The sequence below is a fragment of the Pogoniulus pusillus genome, chromosome 8 (assembly GCF_015220805.1).
Source record: "Pogoniulus pusillus isolate bPogPus1 chromosome 8, bPogPus1.pri, whole genome shotgun sequence".
In the NCBI taxonomy this organism is placed as follows: Eukaryota; Metazoa; Chordata; class Aves; order Piciformes; family Lybiidae; genus Pogoniulus; species Pogoniulus pusillus.
In genome coordinates, this window is record NC_087271.1 from 30,823,976 (window position 1) to 30,842,956 (window position 18,981).

Here is an 18,981-nt window from a genome sequence, read left to right on the forward strand (position 1 = left end):
ACATACACACACAAATATATATATATAGAGAGAGCACTCTATTGGGGCTGGCAGAAAGCAGGCACTAATTGTTTTCATGAACAAATGACATTTAAAAAGAGATCAGAATACTACTTGTTTTCATCTGATGGAACAGACAGCTCAGACCTGGACAGGGAAACCGATCAGCTCCAGCTCTGTCAATATAAAAATATTTGCATTTCACTCCAGCAGAGGAAGAATGCAGCACCGATTTTAGGAACCGACCTCAAAAATTCATGTGTGGAAATACCACAGTCCTTTATGCAAACAGGCCAGCTGCACATGTCAATGCCTGATTTGCATGAGTAATGGGGTTATGTGTGGGTACAGGTCAGGCATATGATCTTGCACACCACAGTTTGGACGATAAGCCTCAGTCCCGTGAAGAGCAGAGCATCCTGATCCTTGCAGCAGAGGCAAACAGTAATGGGTGAACTGGGCCAATCACAGCTGGGAAGACCTCAACAGCTAAATACAAGAGCCTTAAGATTATATTACACAGAACACTTGTGATTTCTGCCCGAAAGACTAAATAGCTTCTAAATCCTTTGCGCTATTTCTAACAACAACCACCACCACAACTACATTTATGTCTCTTTAGAAGCACTGTCTGCTTTTGTATTTATACTGTAAGCAGCATATTAAAAGGAGACCAAATAGATTTCACATATGTCAATGCAATACAAAAACAGGCATGAGCCACGTGAAGAGGAGGACAAACGTTCAATGAGTTTCATATGGCATGGAAACACAAAGTGAAGTTCAAGTCTGAGAGTTTTCCCACACTTGGGCTAAGTACATTACCAACAGACACCGAGGTGCTGCCAGCCAGCAGATGGGAGCGGGATAAGACAGGGCATGATGCAGCATCCCCGCTGCGCACACAGCTACTTGCACTGGTGTAGGAGCAAAGAACAACTGAATGTGAGATAAACTGGCAAATAGACATCGGCTGAGGAATGAGGCCCTGTGGCTCTTTGCTTCACAGGCAGATTGAGGTCATCCTAACCTACTCTGCACGCTAAACTGGGAGATCTTCACACTACTGTCACGATTAAATCTTTCCACTGACAATGGGCAATAAGCCAGGATAGAGAAGGGATGCTGTTTACTGAAAAGATCTTGGAACTAGACATAGGAGAACAGAAATACATTGGAACCCACCCTGAGTGTCTCCTAAAACAAGATAAGAAAAATAAAATATAGGCAAAATATGGGATTGAAGATGGAGGTAAAGGCAGAAATACCTCAGCGATGGCAGAAATACCTCAGTGAAGGCAGAAGGGGAGACTGAACTTTGAGTACAGATAAGGAATAGCAAAAGGAACAGCAGAAGCTTGTGAATGGGAATGAAAGAGATCAAAAATAGAGGACAAAAGGTGGAAGGTTCCCAGGCTGTGCATTAATGACATGACCTTTTTTAAAGTGGATGCATAACCAAGATGAACCTAATACCTCCAGGACATGAAAGACTGGAAGCTGGCTAATGTGGTGTCCATCCACAAAAAGGGTTTGAAGGAGGATCCAGGAAATTACAGACCTATCAGTCTGACCCCAGTGCCAGGCAAGACAATGGAGCAGATCATCCTGAGTGCAATCACAGCACACCTAGAGGATGCCCAGGGGATTAGACCTAGCCAGCATGGATTTACAAAGGGCAGGTCCTGCTTGACCAACTTGATCTCTTTTTATAACCAGGTGATCTGCCCAGTGGACCGGGGGAAGGCTGTGGATGTAATCTCCCTGGACTTCAGCAAGGCCTTTGCACAGTCTGTCATAGCAAACTCCTGGCAGCCCTTGGCTTGGAGAGGGGAACTCTGTGCTGGGGTAAGAACTGGCTGGATGGCTGGGCCAAGAGAGTGGTGGTGAATGGAGTGACATCCAGTTGGCAGCTGTCACTAGTGGTGTCCCCCAGGGATCAGTGCTGGGCTCAGTCCTGTTTAATATCTTCATTGATGATTTGGATGAGGGGATTGAGTCCACCATCAGTAAGTTTGCAGATGACACCAAGTTGGGAGCATTTGTAGAGGACATGAGGGCTCTGCAGAGGGACCTGGACAGGATGGACAGATGGGTGCAGTCCAAGGCCCTGAGTTTTAACAAGGCCAAGTGCCAGGTTCTACACTTTGGCCACAACAACCCCATGCAGTGCTACAGGCTGGGAGAGAGAGGCTGGAGAGCAGCCAGGCAGAGAGGGACCTGGGGGTACTGATGGACAGGCAACTGAACATGAGCCAGCAGTGTGCCCAGGTGGCCAAGGCGGCAAATGGCATCCTGGCCTGGATCAGGAACAGTGTGACCAGTAGGACCAGGGAGGTCATTCTACCCCTGTACACAGCACTGATTAGGCCACACCTTGAGTGCTGTGTCCAGTTCTGGGCTCCTCAATTCAAGAGAGATGTTGAGATACTGGAACGTGTCCAGAGAAGGGCCATGAAGCTGTTGAGGGGCCTGTGAGGAGAGGCTGAGCGAGCTGGGGGTGTGCAGCCTGGAGAAGAGAAGGCTCAGGGCAGACCTTATTGCTCTCTACAACTACCTGAAAGGAGGCTGTAGCCAGGAGGGGGTTGGTCTCTTCTGCCAGGCACCCAGTGACAGAACAAGAGGACACAGTCTCAAAGTGCACCAGAGCACGTTTAGGCTGGATGTTAGAAAGACATTCTTCATAGAAAGAGTGATTGGAACTGGAATGAGCTGCCCTTGGGGGTGGTGAAGTCACCATCCCTGGAGGTGTTTAAAAGGAGACTGGATGAGGCACTTAGTGCCATGGTTTGGTTAATTAGAAAGGTTAGGTGATAGGTTGGACTCGATGATCCTAGAGGTCTTTCCCAACGGGGTTAATCCTGTGATTCTGTGACTCCAGCAGGACAGCCAGCTTGCACCGGCACAGGGTATAAAACAATGATGTCTGGGTAGGAAGAATCATGGCAGTGACTAAAATGACTAGACTCAAAGGGAAGATCCACCACATCCCACCAAAATGCCAATCCTCTTCCGTGGCCCCTGTGAGCTGCCCTGCACATGCTCTTGTCACTTGTAAGCATCCATAGCATTCTCACTCATGCTTCAGGTATCCAAATGCCTCCTAGTCCGCAGCACACTCCTCTGGCATCCCTGTCAGTCAGGAAATAGTGTTTATCTTCCCTCTACAGAGGGGGCATTGAAGCACAAGTTGATGAATGATTTGCTCAAGACCACACTGGCAGGCTGTGGAAACCCAGAGTTTGAGGCCAGCTCTTCCAAGTCCCAGGACAGAACTGCAGTTGCTAATGAGAACCAAGGAAATTCAGAAAATGTAAATGAACCATCTTGAAAGTTTTTTAAGTTAAACTCCTGCTGCAGACATGAATGGAGGAAGTGCATACTCCAACGGGCAAATTCTTTGCTACCCTATGTCCTGAGTCCCAGAAATCCTGTTGATCTGGGCTAATAAATTTCCCCAAGCCCTAGACATTCTCTTGGCCCTCATCCCAAGCTCACATAAGAAGCTATTTCATAAGCAAAGTTCTTATTTACAGTTACTCAACTCCCATAATATTTTATCTGAGGTGACATTTTTAACACTCCCCTCCCCAATACTGGATGAACTGTCTCTTTCTTTGCTTTATAGGTTTGTAACTAATCTAGTTTAAATCCCATAAATATTGGGATGTTTCTGTGCTCCCCATTCAGACAGGAGGCTGGTTGAGGAAAAAATCCATTAGCATTAAAATGATGGTGAGATCCAGACTGAGGCTGACAATTCATTCATTTTTGAAGCCTGCTGTCGCCATGCCAGCTGCCCTCCAGGAGCTCACGGTGTAGCCTTCTAAATGCACGACACTCAGGCAAGGGCATCCTGCCATAAAACCCAGAGAGCGTCACAAGTCCTTGCCAGGCTGCACACTAGGTTAATGTGCTGGTTTGCTGCCTCTGGGAGACCCGAGCTGGAGTCTTTGTTTTACTGCAGCCCTGCGTGCCACTCCGACAGCAAGAAAGGGGCCATGAGTGCAGGGGAATGCAATATCAGGGAGCAGCCATGCCAGAGCAGGGTGCCTCAAGCCAGTGGTGCTGCTGGGATCAACGAATCCCAGTTTGGGGCTAAGGTGGCTGGGGTTTGCTCGAATCAGTGCTCACCACTAAGGCACATTAGAGAGGCATGGGTGCCATACTGAAAAATGCCCTGCAGTTCAGCATGCAGAGAGAGAGGGATTATTCTGCTGTTTCTCCTGGATGCACAATAGCCCCAGTGCTGTTGTGGCAACACCAGTACTGGGAATAGGAGCCCCCTGCTTTCAGCACCCTCCTGTCATGATATTCCCAGGTGCAGTGGGGTGGTCTATGCACATTATCATAGAATCATAGAATCAACCAGGTTGGAAGAGATCTCCAAGATCATCTAGTCCAACCTAGCACCCAGCCCTGTCCCATCAACTAGACCATGGCACTAAGTGCCTCATCCAGGCCTTGCTTGAACACCTCCAGGGACAGCCCATTCCAATGCCAATCACTCTCTCTGGCAACAACTTCCTCCTAACATCCAGACTAGACCTCCCCCAGCACAACTTGAGACTGTGTCCCCTTGTTTTGTTCCTGGTTGCCTGGCAGAAGACACCAACCCCCACCTGGCTACAGCCTCCCTTCAGGTAGTTGTAGACAGCAATGAGGTCACCCCTGAGCATCCTCTTCTCCAGGCTAAACAACCCCAGCTCCCTCAGCCTCTCCTCATAGGGTTTGTGTTCCAGGCCTCTCTCCAGCTTTGTCGCCCTTCTCGGGACACATTCCAGTATCTCAACATCTCTCTTGAATTGAGGGGCCCAGAACTGGACACAGCACTCAAGGTGTGGCCTGACCAGTGCTGAGTACAGGGGCAGAAGAACCTCCCTTGTCCTACTGGCCACGCTGTTCCTGATCCAGGCCAGGATGCCATTGGCTCTCTTGGCCACCTGGGCACACTGCTGGCTCATGTTCAGCTACTATCCACCAGTATCCCCAAGTCCCTTTCTTCCTGGCTGCTCCCCAGCCACTCTGTCCCCAGCCTGTAGTGCTGCTTGGGGTTGTTGTGGCCAAAGTGCAGAACCCTGCACTTAGCCTTGTTAAATCTCATCCTATTGGCCTCTGCTCACCCATCCAGCCTGTCCAGGTCCCTCTGCAGGGCTCTCCTACCTTCCAACAGATCAACACCTGCTCCTAGCTTGGTGTCATCTGCAAACTTACTGATGCTGGACTCAATGCCCTCGTCCAGATCATCAATAAAGATATTGAACAGGACTGGGCCCAGCACTGATCCCTGGGGCACACTAGTGACAGCTGCCAACTGGATGTGGCACCATTCACCACCACTCTCTTGGCCCTCCAGCCAGTTCTTGATCCACATCAGAGTGAATCTGTCCAAGCCATGAGCTGCCAGCTTTTCCAGGAGCTTGTTGTGGCAGTGTCAAAGGCTTTGCTGAAGTCCAAGTAGACTTGTCATAAAAAGAGCTTGCAGACAAGGCAGCTGCAGCCAGGGCTTAAAGGCTACGACAGTCCGGCACTCCTGTGCTGGAAGGCCTTAGAAAGACAAGGAATTGAGTGGCTTTTACCAAGTTGATGCTGTCCTGTGCTAAGCAGGTACTCATAGGATGGACCCAACCCCTTTTGTGCCCAGGATGGCAGGTCACCTGCAGTCAGAGAAAGATGTCCTCTGCAGATGAAGCTGGTGTCTTGAAACCAAGTCAACCACACCATGATTCCTAGCTTTATTCACACACTAAGAAGACTACTACATTATATATGTGTATATATATGGCTACATATACTCATAGAAGTCTGTATTAGGCTAAGCACTCTACTTCCTAACTCTACTTTTCTGCAACAGAAAGCTCTTCTGAGAAGTTAGCCCAAGAACCTCTTTTTAGAGGTTAATCTTTTTTTCCTTCAAGACTTAAAAAAGCTGCCAGTTGTTTAATCAGATTATTGAAACAAACCTACTTCTCAGCTGAGGATAACTTCTGAGGAAATCACAGAGAGGCATATGCAGTCATCCATTCCTTGGGTGCTCTCCAGGAACTCAAAGGTCAGTTGTTTCAGTTAATTAATGTGTGCTAATTAATCGGCTTTAACGTCAGTGTAATTGAGATCAGAAGGTGGTGCTCAGACAAGACCAAAACTGACATATAAAAAATCTCCCCGAATGTAGGAGTGGATTTTCCACTGCCCCTGTCAGCATCTCTCAGATAAGGGAGGGGTGTGTGTGTCCTACTGTGTGGGGAGGGCTCTGTAGAATGTGCTTTCCCCACAGCATCTGCTCTCTCTCACCTTTTAGGAACATGTTCATGGATAACGTTCAGACTCTCAGCTGTGGTCCCCAGCCTCAGCTCCTCCTCTGTGTAAAACCACAGACAGCACACACCAGCCTGTGCCCCTGCCTAGCCATGCATCTCCACACCCAGGCTTTGCTGTCCTGCTCTGCTCCCCTCTGAACTCTTCCTTTCACACCCCACTGTCATCAGTGGTGTTTCAGCAACAACCCTCCTCCCCTGCAAGAACTGCCACTTTGACTGTCCCTTTCACTGGCTGCCTAAATGGGGAAACACTTCTTACCCCACATTCTCATCCACCACCAGCTAGTCCTCTATTTTTTAAATGTGCCAGGGCAGAGATGTAGAATTTTGAGTTTCACATCAGCTAATATTAATAGAAACATTCTCAGGATTTTTTTTCCCCCCAGTGTAAATGGAACACTTTTATTTTTTCAAGCCTGCCCCTGCGGTGCTCAGAGGCCAAACACTGCAGCATTGTACCTGCCTGGGAGCTCGCTATAAACACATCTGCCTTGCTGCTCTGTCAGGCCCAAGGAGCGATCTGTAAACCAGGAAAAGTAGACCTGTACATTAAATATTTACTGTTTTCAGCGTGCATAATCTAGAAGTGTTTTTAGCAGCACGACTATGGTGCACCTTTAATGAATGATTTTTATTTTGATGTGCCACTGTTAAGCACCACATGGGTACATCCCCAAAAAAAAAACCCATTCCTTGAAACTGGAGGCTCTCTTCTCACAACCAGTTGCAAACGTTACCATGTTAGCACACACTGCTCATGTGAAAAACACATCCCATCTCCCATTTCTCTGTTCTGATCCTGTTTCATCCCCTAGGTCTAAAAACTGAGTGCATGGGGAGTTTCAGAAGCAGAGTCCAGGCAAATAGGTAGTGGACTGCATACAAAAAGATACCGAAGACCACAGAGTTAAAAGAGTAACATCACAAAAACCCACCTTCTCTAAAACTGAATAGCCACCAGCCAACACTAATTTTCTTCCATGATTAACATAAAATTTCAATGCTTGCTCCATACAAAAGAGCTCCTGCTTTTATCTCAACACTAAGAGTCATAATTTCTGCACAACAACAGGAAAAGAGATGTTAATGCAATCATAAAATAGTCTCTGCACTAAAGCAGTCTGCTGATAGCCCCTGCTAACCTTTTATTTCCTGAGGACATTGGTTCCTGGGAAAACAGTGGGCAGCAGACAAGCTTCCTGGCTGACTCAAAGATATGTCCTTTTTCTCCTGGGGCTGCGCAAGCCACCAGCTCCTCGCTCCTGGATGCAGCCCACACGAGGACCCTTTTGCAGAGCAGTCCAATATATCTCACCAGCCAGCTCCCTCGAGTTTTATTTTTGCCCCCAGCAGAAATAAGGCAAGGAAGTGTTTCCATTCACAGAGTTGATTCTTCACTTCCCTACAAAAACCATCTCAACCAACTCCACGGAGCAAGACACAGCTTTCAAAACTGGATGCTGATCAAGTCTAGCAATGGTTTAGCACTTCTCCCTAATCGCAGGCACGGAACACTGGGATGGGCAGCTAGTTGCACATTCTTGGATCATAACTCTGTCTCCACATTCTTAAAGCACATACACGATCTGTTGGCTGCTTGCAAGTCCTCCCTATCTGCAAGGATGACATCGTGTCTACTTGTTTGTCTGCCATTGAGTTGTTCACTACACTACCATGGACCAGAAGCAAGGGACTCAAGCCAGAGAACAGTGCAAGCAAATGATCTCGAGCAGCACAGTAGCCCTGGAGGAGGTAGTCATTGGCTTTCTTGCACCAGTTAGTGAGTGTGTGCCATAAAACAAGCATGCACAACAGAAGAACACAGCTATATGCCACTGCAAGGTGCTCACAAAGCGAGGGAGCCCAGATTGAACAGAATGGAAATTAACAGTTGCACAGCAAACACAACTAAGGTCTCACCATGTTTTAATAAGCCTGTGTATGTAGCAGAGAGTGAGTAATGATTCTGGACAAAGCCAACAGGCACCTCAGGGGATTCTGAAATTAATCCCGTAACATTTCCTGCAGAAATGTCAGATCAGGACAGATTCCTGCCACATCAGGACTCCCTTCATATCTACAGGAAAAGAAAAAAATAATCAATATTTCTTTTTTTTTTCCTTTCTTTTCCCTAAGAAAATGTGTTCTTAAAGGCTAGGTAAGTCGTCTGAATGCCCATGTAGCAGCGACAAAAAACTGTTCCATCAGGACATGAACAGCAGGGAGGGAATGAAAACATAAGAAGGAAGGCAAAGGGTTTCCCTATCTCTGGTACATCCTAACCTTAGGGAAATGTAGCTGTGGTTGTCAGCTAGAATGCAAGAAAACACCTTAAGGGAAAGGAAAAGTTTGTCATGAATTTCAAATGCAGAAAAAGAAAACAAACAAGCAAACCTGAACATACTGAAGAGAGCATATTCTGGGGTCCCATGACACAGATAAAAGCAGGAGGCAGATCTCTCCAAGGTGCAGTTAAGCTCTAGACCGGGCAGACAGCATCTGACAACCATTAAGGCCTGCAGCCTGGAAGCATGCTTTGATTAAGGACTTCTCAGGCACAACCTGATTGACTGCAATCAGGTTCAGCTAGCTTGAGTTAAGTCCTTACCATCATAGGCAATTTTCTATTGAGCTTGCTCATTTGGCTTTTATAGATGTCAGTTTCCAACCATTCCTTTGCTGGGACATCCTGCATGGTGCAGAGCACTTTGAAGTTCAGAGGTTTCTACTGGGGTCATTTAGGATGATTAACTCTCTGGGTTAGGATGTCTGCCTAGGACCTTTATCTCAGCTGATGCTGGCAAAGAAACTGTGGATGCTCCTGATGCCTTGGCCTCCTTTAAAAAAACTAAGAAGACCTAGCTGTAAAAAAATGTTCTAGACTATACAAAAATATTTCAGGCTATATTACTCTCATTTGAAAGCTACAGTACTGCATGATTGAAGATGGAAGACATCACTAAGAAGCCCATATGTAGCCAGGTGCTAGCCAGGGCCAATTTTTTTTTTTTTTGGTGACATGGAGAGCCACAACCCCAACAGTCTTTTCATTGCAAACTTCTGCTAAAGGATGTGCTTGATGCAAAGGTGCCTCTTCTGATTGCAGCCTCATCACTACACATGCGTGAGAGTAGGTGAATGTATATCAAATAACCCACTTGCCTCACTGAGGAAACAGTAGTGGCTGGTACTGAAACAAAATTAATGCCAGATCCTTGCCAGATCCTTGAATGACAGTGACAAAGCTATGCTGAGTCTCTGACTGGTCAGGAGGAACAAAGCAGGAGCTGGTTCTAGCTACTTTGCATTTCTGCATCTAGCTGGGGTGAGAAAGCCATGTGGTACACACTGCTGGTTGGCTGTTCAGGAGGAACACAGGGACAGAGCAGCAGGGATGCTTCTTGCCTCTGTTCTACTGTTCTGGCCCCCCTATCTGTGCATGGTACAGCTGTACAGCAGTGCAGCTGACACACTGAAATGGCAATGAACACAACTGAATACTACATCAAAATTTCCTTCTCTGTTCCATTGCTAGATTAGGAGTCTCAACTTTCACACAAAGGGAACCTCTGCAACACCTTGACAGCAGCCAGAAAAAAATGCAGCACACCTACAAAGTGCCTCTCAGTGCACAAACACTGCAAAGCAAAACCTTCAAAATACTAGAAACCACTGGCAAGGCACAGAGCATACAAAAGCTGTCAGACATGAGCATAGCTGAAGGGAAAGCAGTAGGGAAGAGAAAGAAAACAAATAGGAAATGCCACACTCAAAATTGATCATAAACTCTCAGCAAATCAAAGGAAGAAAAAAAAAAAGTCTGAACCTACTTGAATTTTAGCTGCTGAAGCCTTCTGGCTACTCAGCTGCTCTGCCTGTGCGCCGCTATGCTTAATTTGCCACACTGGATTTGCACCTCCTGTGAGTGACTGAGAGACTGAGAGGAGCCATTGACTCCGGGAGGACTGATTTAGTGCGACAGGAACCAGTGGCCTGGCAGGAGCTGCAGGAGAGGCCCAGCCCAAGCTAGGTAAACACTAGAAGAGGGAAGGCCACAGGGAAAAAGGACTGGAACAGGGCAAAGGAGAAGAGGAGGAGAGATGGAAGAAACACATGGCAAAGGATGGGCAGAGGAAAAAGAGTTAAACATGCTACAAAACATGGCTGGAGAGTGGATTTAATCTGCTCTTTCTCCACAACCCACAGAATTGTAAGCCTCTGGCATGCTGTAGTTTGGTGCTGGTTACTTACTGTCAGTGGGAGCACAAGCACCCAGAGGAGACTGTCCTACAAAGCACTTCACACTGCTCTGTGGTCCCTACGGATGGCCACAAAACACTGACTCAAGGTAGAGGAAAGATAAGCCAGTTATTTTTCCCCAGTTTGTGTCCCTAGGAAGTCCCTTCCCTGGAGAGAGTCAGGCCTATGAAAACAACAGTATATATGTTCAGTAAATCTGTTATACTTGCTACATAACCCAACGGCTTCAAATTCCTGCTTTGCATTAACCAAGCTCCCAGCAGACTTTACCTGACAAACAGTGATTGCCTGTGTCACAAAAGGTGAGAAGTCAGTAAAATACCCCTCACAATGTGATGCAGTTCACTTGGGACAACAAAGATCTGGAACAGTATTTTACATTGAACAAAATTTTAGAGACACTCCAAACTTTTTCCTGTTTCCTGACATGCATCCAAGAGATGTAGGCATAGCCTCAAGATAAATGCTGGGTCATTATTTGTGTCAGGGAACCATGCATGGAAACTATGAAAGGGTCACAATCTAACCTAAACTCCAAGGAAACTCAAGTGTTGCTGAAATTCAGGACAGGTTTGTTAAAAGGTGCTTCAAAGCTTTTCGAAGTGATGTTTTTTTTGAGCAGATGTAGGTTCAGTTACAGTTTCCCATCCAAGTTGTGTGAATGCATGGTAAAACATGAAACCAAGTGAGAAAGGGCACTATTCATTTGACTTTTCCTGTGGCATGTGCTGAACGTTGCAAAAGTCATAGATCAAAGCAAAATGCTCGGTGCACATCCTTAGATGAGATATAATTAAATAAATAAGTGTTTGCATAAATCCCTGAAAAGCAAACCTGGACAATTCATCCAGGCATTGGATAGGTTCTATCTGCTCTTCTGCTAGGTTCTTCTGCTCTTTTGAAAGTTTTGAAATATTTAATTATCAAAGTGTGTTGGATGACAGACTTGTTCATTCAGATCACGACGATGCTGCTGTGTAAAGAGTCATCCTGGGAAAAAGAAGTACCAGATTTAAAACTGAAGTACCACAGTGAAAAACTTAACCTATAAAACCAAAGAAAGACAGCTTGGATACTTAGTTTGGAGTTTGGAAACGTGACTGCATCCTGCTCCTCCTCATTACCAGCTGGGGCTCAGCCAATCAGTAGGGATGGAAAGTCATTACTACCATCACTGGCAACCATCTAAGTTTGCTGGTGGTCTCTGTACATTTCTTAATGGACATATAAAATAGCTCCTGCCATCAGAAATCACACTAAATGGAATACAGTGGCAACCTCAGCTGCATGTAACTAAAGCTTGAATTTCCCTTTCAGCTACTGTCCTGCCTGGTCAAATTCTGAGGCATAACAGTGCTGAAGAAAACCACTGCTGCTTTCTGAGGAGTGAGTTCTGGGCAAAGAGAGCTTGCATCTTTCATCCTGACACCTTCTCCAAACCACAAAGCTGCTACAAAGTAAAAAAGTCAATCTAATTTACTTGAATTAAAAGAAAAACACACAAGAGAACAAATCGTGGGGAGGAAAAACCCACAACCCTCTATCCGGCCTGGTTTGGGGCAGGACTGGCCACTGCCAACAGGAGGGATGCCAGTGCTGGGGACACTGGCCTGAAGGGGACATTCTTTGAAGCGCAGGAGGGCCGAGACGGGCTCCCGCAGCCTGGACCAGGAGTGGCAGCGGTGTGCCCTCCGACGAGGACACCCGTCGCGGTGCCACCCCCTCTCCCAGCGTGTCTTTGCGGCTCCCCTCGCTGCTGCGCGAATCCGCGGCGGTTTCTGCGGGACGGTCGTCAAAGGTGGTGGGCTGCTTCCATCAACCCCGACGAACCACCTCCGTCAGCTCCGCGCCGTCCGCCGGGGCTGGAGCCGCGTAGAGGGGCGCGCATAGGAGAAGCCAAACAGAACGGGGCATGTTTTCGAAAAGCCCGCCGTGAGGTTTCGGTCTGCTGCTGCCTCCCGGCTGACTGGAGACAGAGGCCCATTGTCTGTGCCCCTCCGGGTGCCACCGGCGTCCCCCTGGTCCCTCTCCTCCGGCCAAAGCCAAGGCCAGGAGCAGTGCTCCCAGAACAACAACAAATCTCCTTTTTCTGCGGCTCCGGCAAGGTCCAACAAGGCAGCGTTATTATTCCTGCGGGTACTGAAACACAAACCACCACAGCGCTCACACACGCCGGCACACGCCTCCCCGGCCCCTGAGCAGATGGAGCTGCACTGGAAGCAGCACTTACCCAGAGCCATGTGCACAGTCCCCACTCAGTCCCCGGGAAACGATTCTGCCTGTAACCCTTTCGGCCGTGGTACTGGGCAGGCGACGAGAGGTCCGGGGTTCGCTCCTCCGAGCCGAGAGGCTGCGGCTGCTCCCCCTCCCTGACTGGCCATCCTTTGGGAGCGGCGCAGACAGACACTTACTGTACGGGAATGCGACGCGGACGGGTTAATCGCAGCCCCCTCCCTCGCCACTGTCCCACTTGCCCCCTCCCCCCTCCGTTTTTCACGGGTTTCGGAGGGTTTTTTACAAAGTTTTGCCTCCCCTCGAATCTGCCTCTCCACCTTCCAGCCTCGAAGGCCACCGAAAAAAAAAAAAAAAAAGAAAAAAGAAAAACCAAACCCGAACTTGCGTTCGGAACAATAATCTCATTTGCAAAGAAAAATCCCTGGAATGGGACTTACGGTAACGCCGTTGGGCAGCAGGCTCAACTGCTGGGCTTTTTTCAATAAAGGAGCAAACTGCAGTATAACGCCAGTTGGCTCCTCCAGCACAATTCTCCTAAATCATGATAGACAGATTGCGTGAAAAACAGGAATTCCAAAGAATTTCCTGCCCTGGGAACAGAAGTTAAGGCTATATTTAACAACATCTGAAGCTGTCAAGAATGCTTTGTGGTTGGATAACAGAGTAGAAAAATGTGAAAAATGCAGGCTACTGCTATACCAAATATGGAAATATTGTTACGTCTGGTGTCTAAATCCCCATCTGGAAATACTTACAGCCATGAAAAGACGCCACAACAGAAGCTTAAACTCTCCTCCCCTACCCCAAATCTTAACCTTCAACAAGGAAATACTATTCGAGGACGCCCAAGTCGAGTGCGGGACACTAAACCCAAAGATGCACAGGCCAAAGGATGGCTGTTAGCAGCGGGCCCAGGATTTCCTTCACTCCCGGCCTGGTACAGGGGCACCTGGTTGCATGCTGGGCACCGCCAGGCTCTCATGCTCTGGCACAACCCCTGAAAGGTTCTGTGGCTCCCCTGAGCCGCAGTAATACAGAAACAATCCCAAGTACCACCGGGTTAGTCTATGGAACACGCAAGTGATGCGCGGCAGCCGTGAACGGCCGCGCCGGAGCGGGTCCCGGGCAGGCGGCAGATGCGCATCTCCTTGCTGCTGGCCGCGCAGCTGGCCGGGCGCGGGGCTGGACTTAAGCGGCCCGGGGCCAGCTCCTGCGGGACACCCACCGACACAGCCCCTAGTGCAAAAAGCTCCATAAGCATCCTCATGTTTAGGCGCATCTGTGAAGCGAACGGGGAGAAAAACTCCGCGTAACGAGGAAGAGCCTCGGCCGTGCAGCGGCGGCGCCGCTCCGGGCGTGCGCCCTACGGAAGGAGCCAGCCCCACGACGAGACCCCCGACTCGCGCCCTGCTGCCCGAAAAGCGGGACCCGGCGGCGGCGGGAGGCAGCGGGCCCCGGCGGCGGCGGGAGGCAGCGGGCCCGGCGGGGGCGGGCGGGAGACCCCCCGCGGCGGGGCCGCCGCCAGCGGCCGCGGTGCCGGGAGACGGGGCGGGGCGGGGCGGCCGCGCCGCGCGCCAGCCGCATTCCTGGGATGCCGCGAGCGCTGGACGCGGCCGCGGCCCGGAACGCGCGACGTCAGCGCCGCGGCGCACGCGGCGGCCCCCGCGCCCCATATAAGGCGGTCGCGCCCGCCGCTGCCTCAGACCGCGCCGGCCCCGCTCCCGCTCGCAGCCTACCGCTGTCCTTCGCTCTCGCACCGCCGGCGCTAGACATGGGCTTCGCGGGCACTCGCCCCGCTCTGGCAGCCGCTCTCCTCTGCTTGGCCCGCCTGGTGAGTACCGCGGCTCTGTCAAGAGATGGGGGGTGGTACGGGGAGGCGGCGGGTCGTGTCGCTCCCGGCACTCACCGGCGGCCGCTCTGCTCCGTTCCGCTCCGCAGGCTCTGGGCTCGCTGTGCCCCGCCGTCTGCCAGTGCCCGGCGGCGGTTCCGCAGTGCGCCCCAGGCGTGGGGCTGGTACCGGACGGCTGTGGCTGCTGCAAGGTCTGCGCTAAGCAGCTGAACGAGGACTGCAGTCGGACGCAGCCCTGCGACCACACTAAGGGACTAGAGTGCAACTTCGGCGCCAGCCCCGCCGCGCTGAAAGGCATCTGCAGAGGTAAGCGGTTCACTGTCCGCCTCTCCCGGGAGAAAAGCCCCTGGTCCCCGTAGTGCCCGAGTTTAGTAATTTCGAGTCCTTGTATGGTTATGCTTTGTTGTTGGTAGCTTGGCAGAAAGGCACATGACTTCAGCAGTCTGGAATGCGATTCAGTATGTCTGGGCTCCGCTAAACGCACATAAGGAAAAGTGATTCCTGACTAACTTATTGTTCTGGCCCCGCGTCTCCGGGGGGTTACAGGGAGCTCCGCCGTAAATCGAATTTAACAGACCAGCTAATACCTGTGCTTAAACCAGCGACTCCCGCCGCTGACTCCCACCTTTCCTTCTCTGTCGATCTCTGCAGCACAGTCCGAGGGCAGACCGTGTGAATATAACTCCAAAATCTACCAGAACGGCGAAAGCTTCCAGCCCAACTGTAAACACCAGTGTACGTGCATAGATGGAGCTGTGGGCTGCATCCCGCTCTGCCCGCAGGAGCTCTCCCTGCCCAACCTGGGCTGTCCCAGCCCTAAGCTGGTCAAAGTCCCTGGGCAATGCTGTGAAGAGTGGGTCTGCGATGAAAACAAGGGTGTGCTGGATGAGCTGGAAGGCTTCTTCAGCAAAGAGTTTGGTCTGGATGATTCTGAAGGCGAACTAACCAGGAACAATGAGCTAATTGCCATTGTGAAGGGAGGCCTGAAGATGCTACCTGGTGAGTATGGGTTGACAGTTAAGGGGAGGAGGTGGGAGGATGGCTACACGACTCCTTAGACCTTGATTGGAAAAAAAGAAACCTGGTGAGAGAATGTATGCTAAACCCTCCTTTTTATTTTCCAGTTTTTGGGTCTGAGCCACAAGGCCGAGCTTTTGAGAATCCCAAATGCATTGTGCAAACAACCTCCTGGTCCCAGTGCTCAAAGACGTGTGGAACTGGAATCTCCACGAGGGTTACCAATGACAATCCTGACTGCAAGCTCATCAAAGAGACCAGGATATGTGAAGTGAGGCCATGTGGCCAGCCTAGCTATGCTTCCCTAAAGGTAAATGCAGACTCCTCTGATGATGCTCTTTCCAAACTGCTTTGGGGAGAGGGTAAACATTGGAGAAAGATGTCTTGCTAATAATATTATTGCCTGTCCTTTACAGAAAGGAAAAAAATGCACCAAGACTAAGAAGTCCCCATCTCCAGTGAAGTTTACTTATGCTGGATGTTCCAGTGTGAAGAAGTACCGTCCCAAGTACTGTGGCTCCTGTGTGGATGGCAGGTGCTGTACACCCCAGCAGACCAGGACTGTCAAGATCAGATTCCGTTGCGATGATGGGGAAACCTTCACCAAGAATGTTATGATGATCCAGTCTTGCCGATGCAACTACAACTGTCCACATGCAAATGAAGCTTATCCCTACTACAGACTAGTCAATGACATTCACAAATTTAGGGACTGAATCATTCTGGGGGTGGGATGCTAAATGGAATTTTGAAGTAACCAGCCATGGAGAAAGAACCTCTGATGGAAATGGTGCCTTGCCCATTTGAGGGCAACATTGAGATGTTACAAGAGTGCACTGTGCAACTGGACACTAATGCAACAGAAATTTAAGCATACTTAAAGCTTCATAGTATTGGAGCAACTTTACTGCTTCTTTTTGGAGCACCTTCTCTAATTATATACTGTTTTCTGTTTGTAAGTGATCAGATAAATGTTTTGTTCTGGTTATGAAAATTCTTTTCTATCCTGTTCAATTTAACACTATGCTTCTACCCTTCCCTCCTTCTCTCACCCTTTCCCAACCGAGTTGGAAGTTACATTCCTTCCTGAGGTGGGCACTTGTGGGGTGTTCACAGTGGCAGCTATTATGTACCAACTGTAGTTAAATGGCAAACAGAAATCAGTTGTTTTAAAGCTGAATATTTTATTTATCAAACTGTAGCTTTTTTGGGGGTTTTGTTCTTTTTTTTTTTTAACCCCTTCCAGCCCCTGTAATACTGGAATAAGTTGTAAATGATTTTAATTTTATATTCAATGAATTAAAAGAATTTATTTATGGAATTAATCATTTAATAAAGAAATATTTACCTAGCTCCTCTTCGTAGAGCATTCTGATGGGCAAGAGACTTAAATACAGCACGTGCAAAAGCTTTCTGTGAAAACTTTAAATGCTGAAAGGCTCAGGTCCTCTAAAAGCTAAAATAAGGTCGTCTACTGATACAGTAAGGAACTTATTCTTAATTCTGTGGGCAAATGACATATTTGAAGTAGTGGATGCAGTCTGCAACCCCATGCTTTAGAAAGCATATACACAAAAAATTTCCTGGCATTGAAGGCAAACGTTTGATAGACTGAAATGGTAATTAGAGTGTCAGATTATTCAGACTGTCCTAGAATTCGCAGCATAAGGTACTTCATTAGAATGCAGCACATGCACCCTGATGTTGAACGTTGCAGTGGAAGTGGTCTCAGTCAGGTCTCACACTTTCTGGTGGCTGCTTCTTGCAAATTACTCCATTTCTGTGGCAGAAGAATGTTTCCTACAGTCTGCAGGAGGTAGTTTGCTTTCACTGAATTCAAATTAAATGAACTCGAAGCAATGACTTTTGTTAATCCTAATAACCCAGTGATGAAAAGTAAACATTCTGTTAGCGGGAAAAGAATGTGAAGAATTTCAAGTACTTTTTCAACAGAGTAAAAGGCAAAACAGCTACTCCTTTCCTCACCTCCTCTTCGTACTTTTTATGCACATAATTGCACTTTATGCTTTGGGACACAAATGACATTTGGCTAACCAAGGGAGCTGCAAGACAGCTTGCTGGCACGCAGTTAAAGATGACATTTTAAAAGTGAACTTACAAGTAGGGTCTGAAAAAGCATCAAACATTTATGCTGTTTTGGTTAGCATAAAGCTGCTCAACAGGCAAAACTGAAAGGAAAACTGCAACAGGGTTTTTTTTCCTGGTGGTTGTTGTTGTTTGCTTGCTTTCTTCTGACTGGTTAGTTTAGTTCTCTGGCAAAATGTCCTCCCACAGTCTTCAGTGAGAAAGTTACTTCTCATAAAAGACTATTTTGAGGTTTTAGAGTTGTGAAGGGATGTCATACAGAGTCATATAGCCAGCTGCAGAAAAGCCAAAAAGCTTTTTATTAGATTAGACATGAATATTTCAATAAAAGAAATGGCCAAGTATTTCAGAAGCTCATCTCTGGCAGCTAATGCCTTGCCTGAGAAATTACAGCCATCTCTCTTGTGTTCAGTCAAGTTCTTTCCCTGAAGGCATTCAAAGCTTGAGCTGTTTTGGAATTCACCACCTGGCCACCAGTCTCAGCTGTACCTAAACTTGTCTGTAGAGTATTTGTTGACAGTAAAAGAGCTTTTGTTTGGCTTCTACTTACATCTAGTAATGGCCACTTCACTACATCAGCCACTGAGGACTCATCAGCTTTCTATGTCATTTTACGTGAAAGAGAGGAAGAGGAACACACTGAACACACTGCTCACAGATACACTCCAGCTGCGTGTGCATTCCTTGCCGTGTCCTGCCACTTACACTTGAGTGACACCCATCTTCAACGTAAGTAACAGGTCCTTGGAAAACTACATACACATGTTAACTATACACGCTGTGTAAGTCTGTATGCCTGTAACATGCACACCACAAGCAAACAGAAGTGGCCCTTTCAACTCCCACCTGAAGTGCCATTTTTACAACCTCTGCTGGTACAGCAGGAAAAAAACCCTTAATACTTGGCATGAAAATATACATGATAAAAGCACAGGCTCCTTTGCTGGATGCAAATCAGCAAGGACCCTCGGGCACCTCAGTGTCAAATATATTTAGTCAAATCCTAAAATGTCAATATCCTTCAAGATGAACGCTGAAAGATGAGGAGTTAGGAACACAATGGATAATGTACGCGACAAGAAGCAGGAAGTTTTCAATAGGTGTCACTGGCAGGCCATCGAGCAGTTCAAATTCCAAAAACAAAGCCACTTGCACTACCTGGAGCCCCTGGGAGCTGGGCAGAGACTAGCAGAT

General features: G+C 48.2%; 1 protein-coding gene and 2 long non-coding RNA genes across 3 annotated transcripts; 1 reads left to right on the forward strand and 2 right to left on the reverse strand.

Annotated features, from left to right (window-relative positions):
* Positions 1 to 8,229: 8,229 nt before the first annotated feature.
* On the reverse strand, positions 8,230 to 8,927 carry LOC135177900 (uncharacterized). Its single transcript, XR_010303228.1, has 2 exons — positions 8,715 to 8,927; positions 8,230 to 8,397 (listed from the first exon to the last, which is right to left on the reverse strand). It is a non-coding gene; the product is annotated as an uncharacterized LOC135177900 (long non-coding RNA).
* Positions 8,928 to 12,038: 3,111 nt separating this feature from the next.
* Positions 12,039 to 12,985, reverse strand: LOC135177901 (uncharacterized). Its single transcript, XR_010303229.1, has 2 exons — positions 12,811 to 12,985; positions 12,039 to 12,719 (listed from the first exon to the last, which is right to left on the reverse strand). It is a non-coding gene; the product is annotated as an uncharacterized LOC135177901 (long non-coding RNA).
* Positions 12,986 to 14,530: 1,545 nt separating this feature from the next.
* On the forward strand, positions 14,531 to 17,032 carry CCN1 (cellular communication network factor 1). Its single transcript, XM_064147934.1, has 5 exons — positions 14,531 to 14,646; positions 14,754 to 14,970; positions 15,316 to 15,663; positions 15,789 to 15,991; positions 16,098 to 17,032. The coding sequence occupies exons 1-5, from the start codon at positions 14,587 to 14,589 to the stop codon at positions 16,395 to 16,397; spliced, it is 1,128 nt and encodes a 375-aa protein (XP_064004004.1). The 5' UTR covers positions 14,531 to 14,586; the 3' UTR covers positions 16,398 to 17,032.
* Positions 17,033 to 18,981: the final 1,949 nt, after the last annotated feature.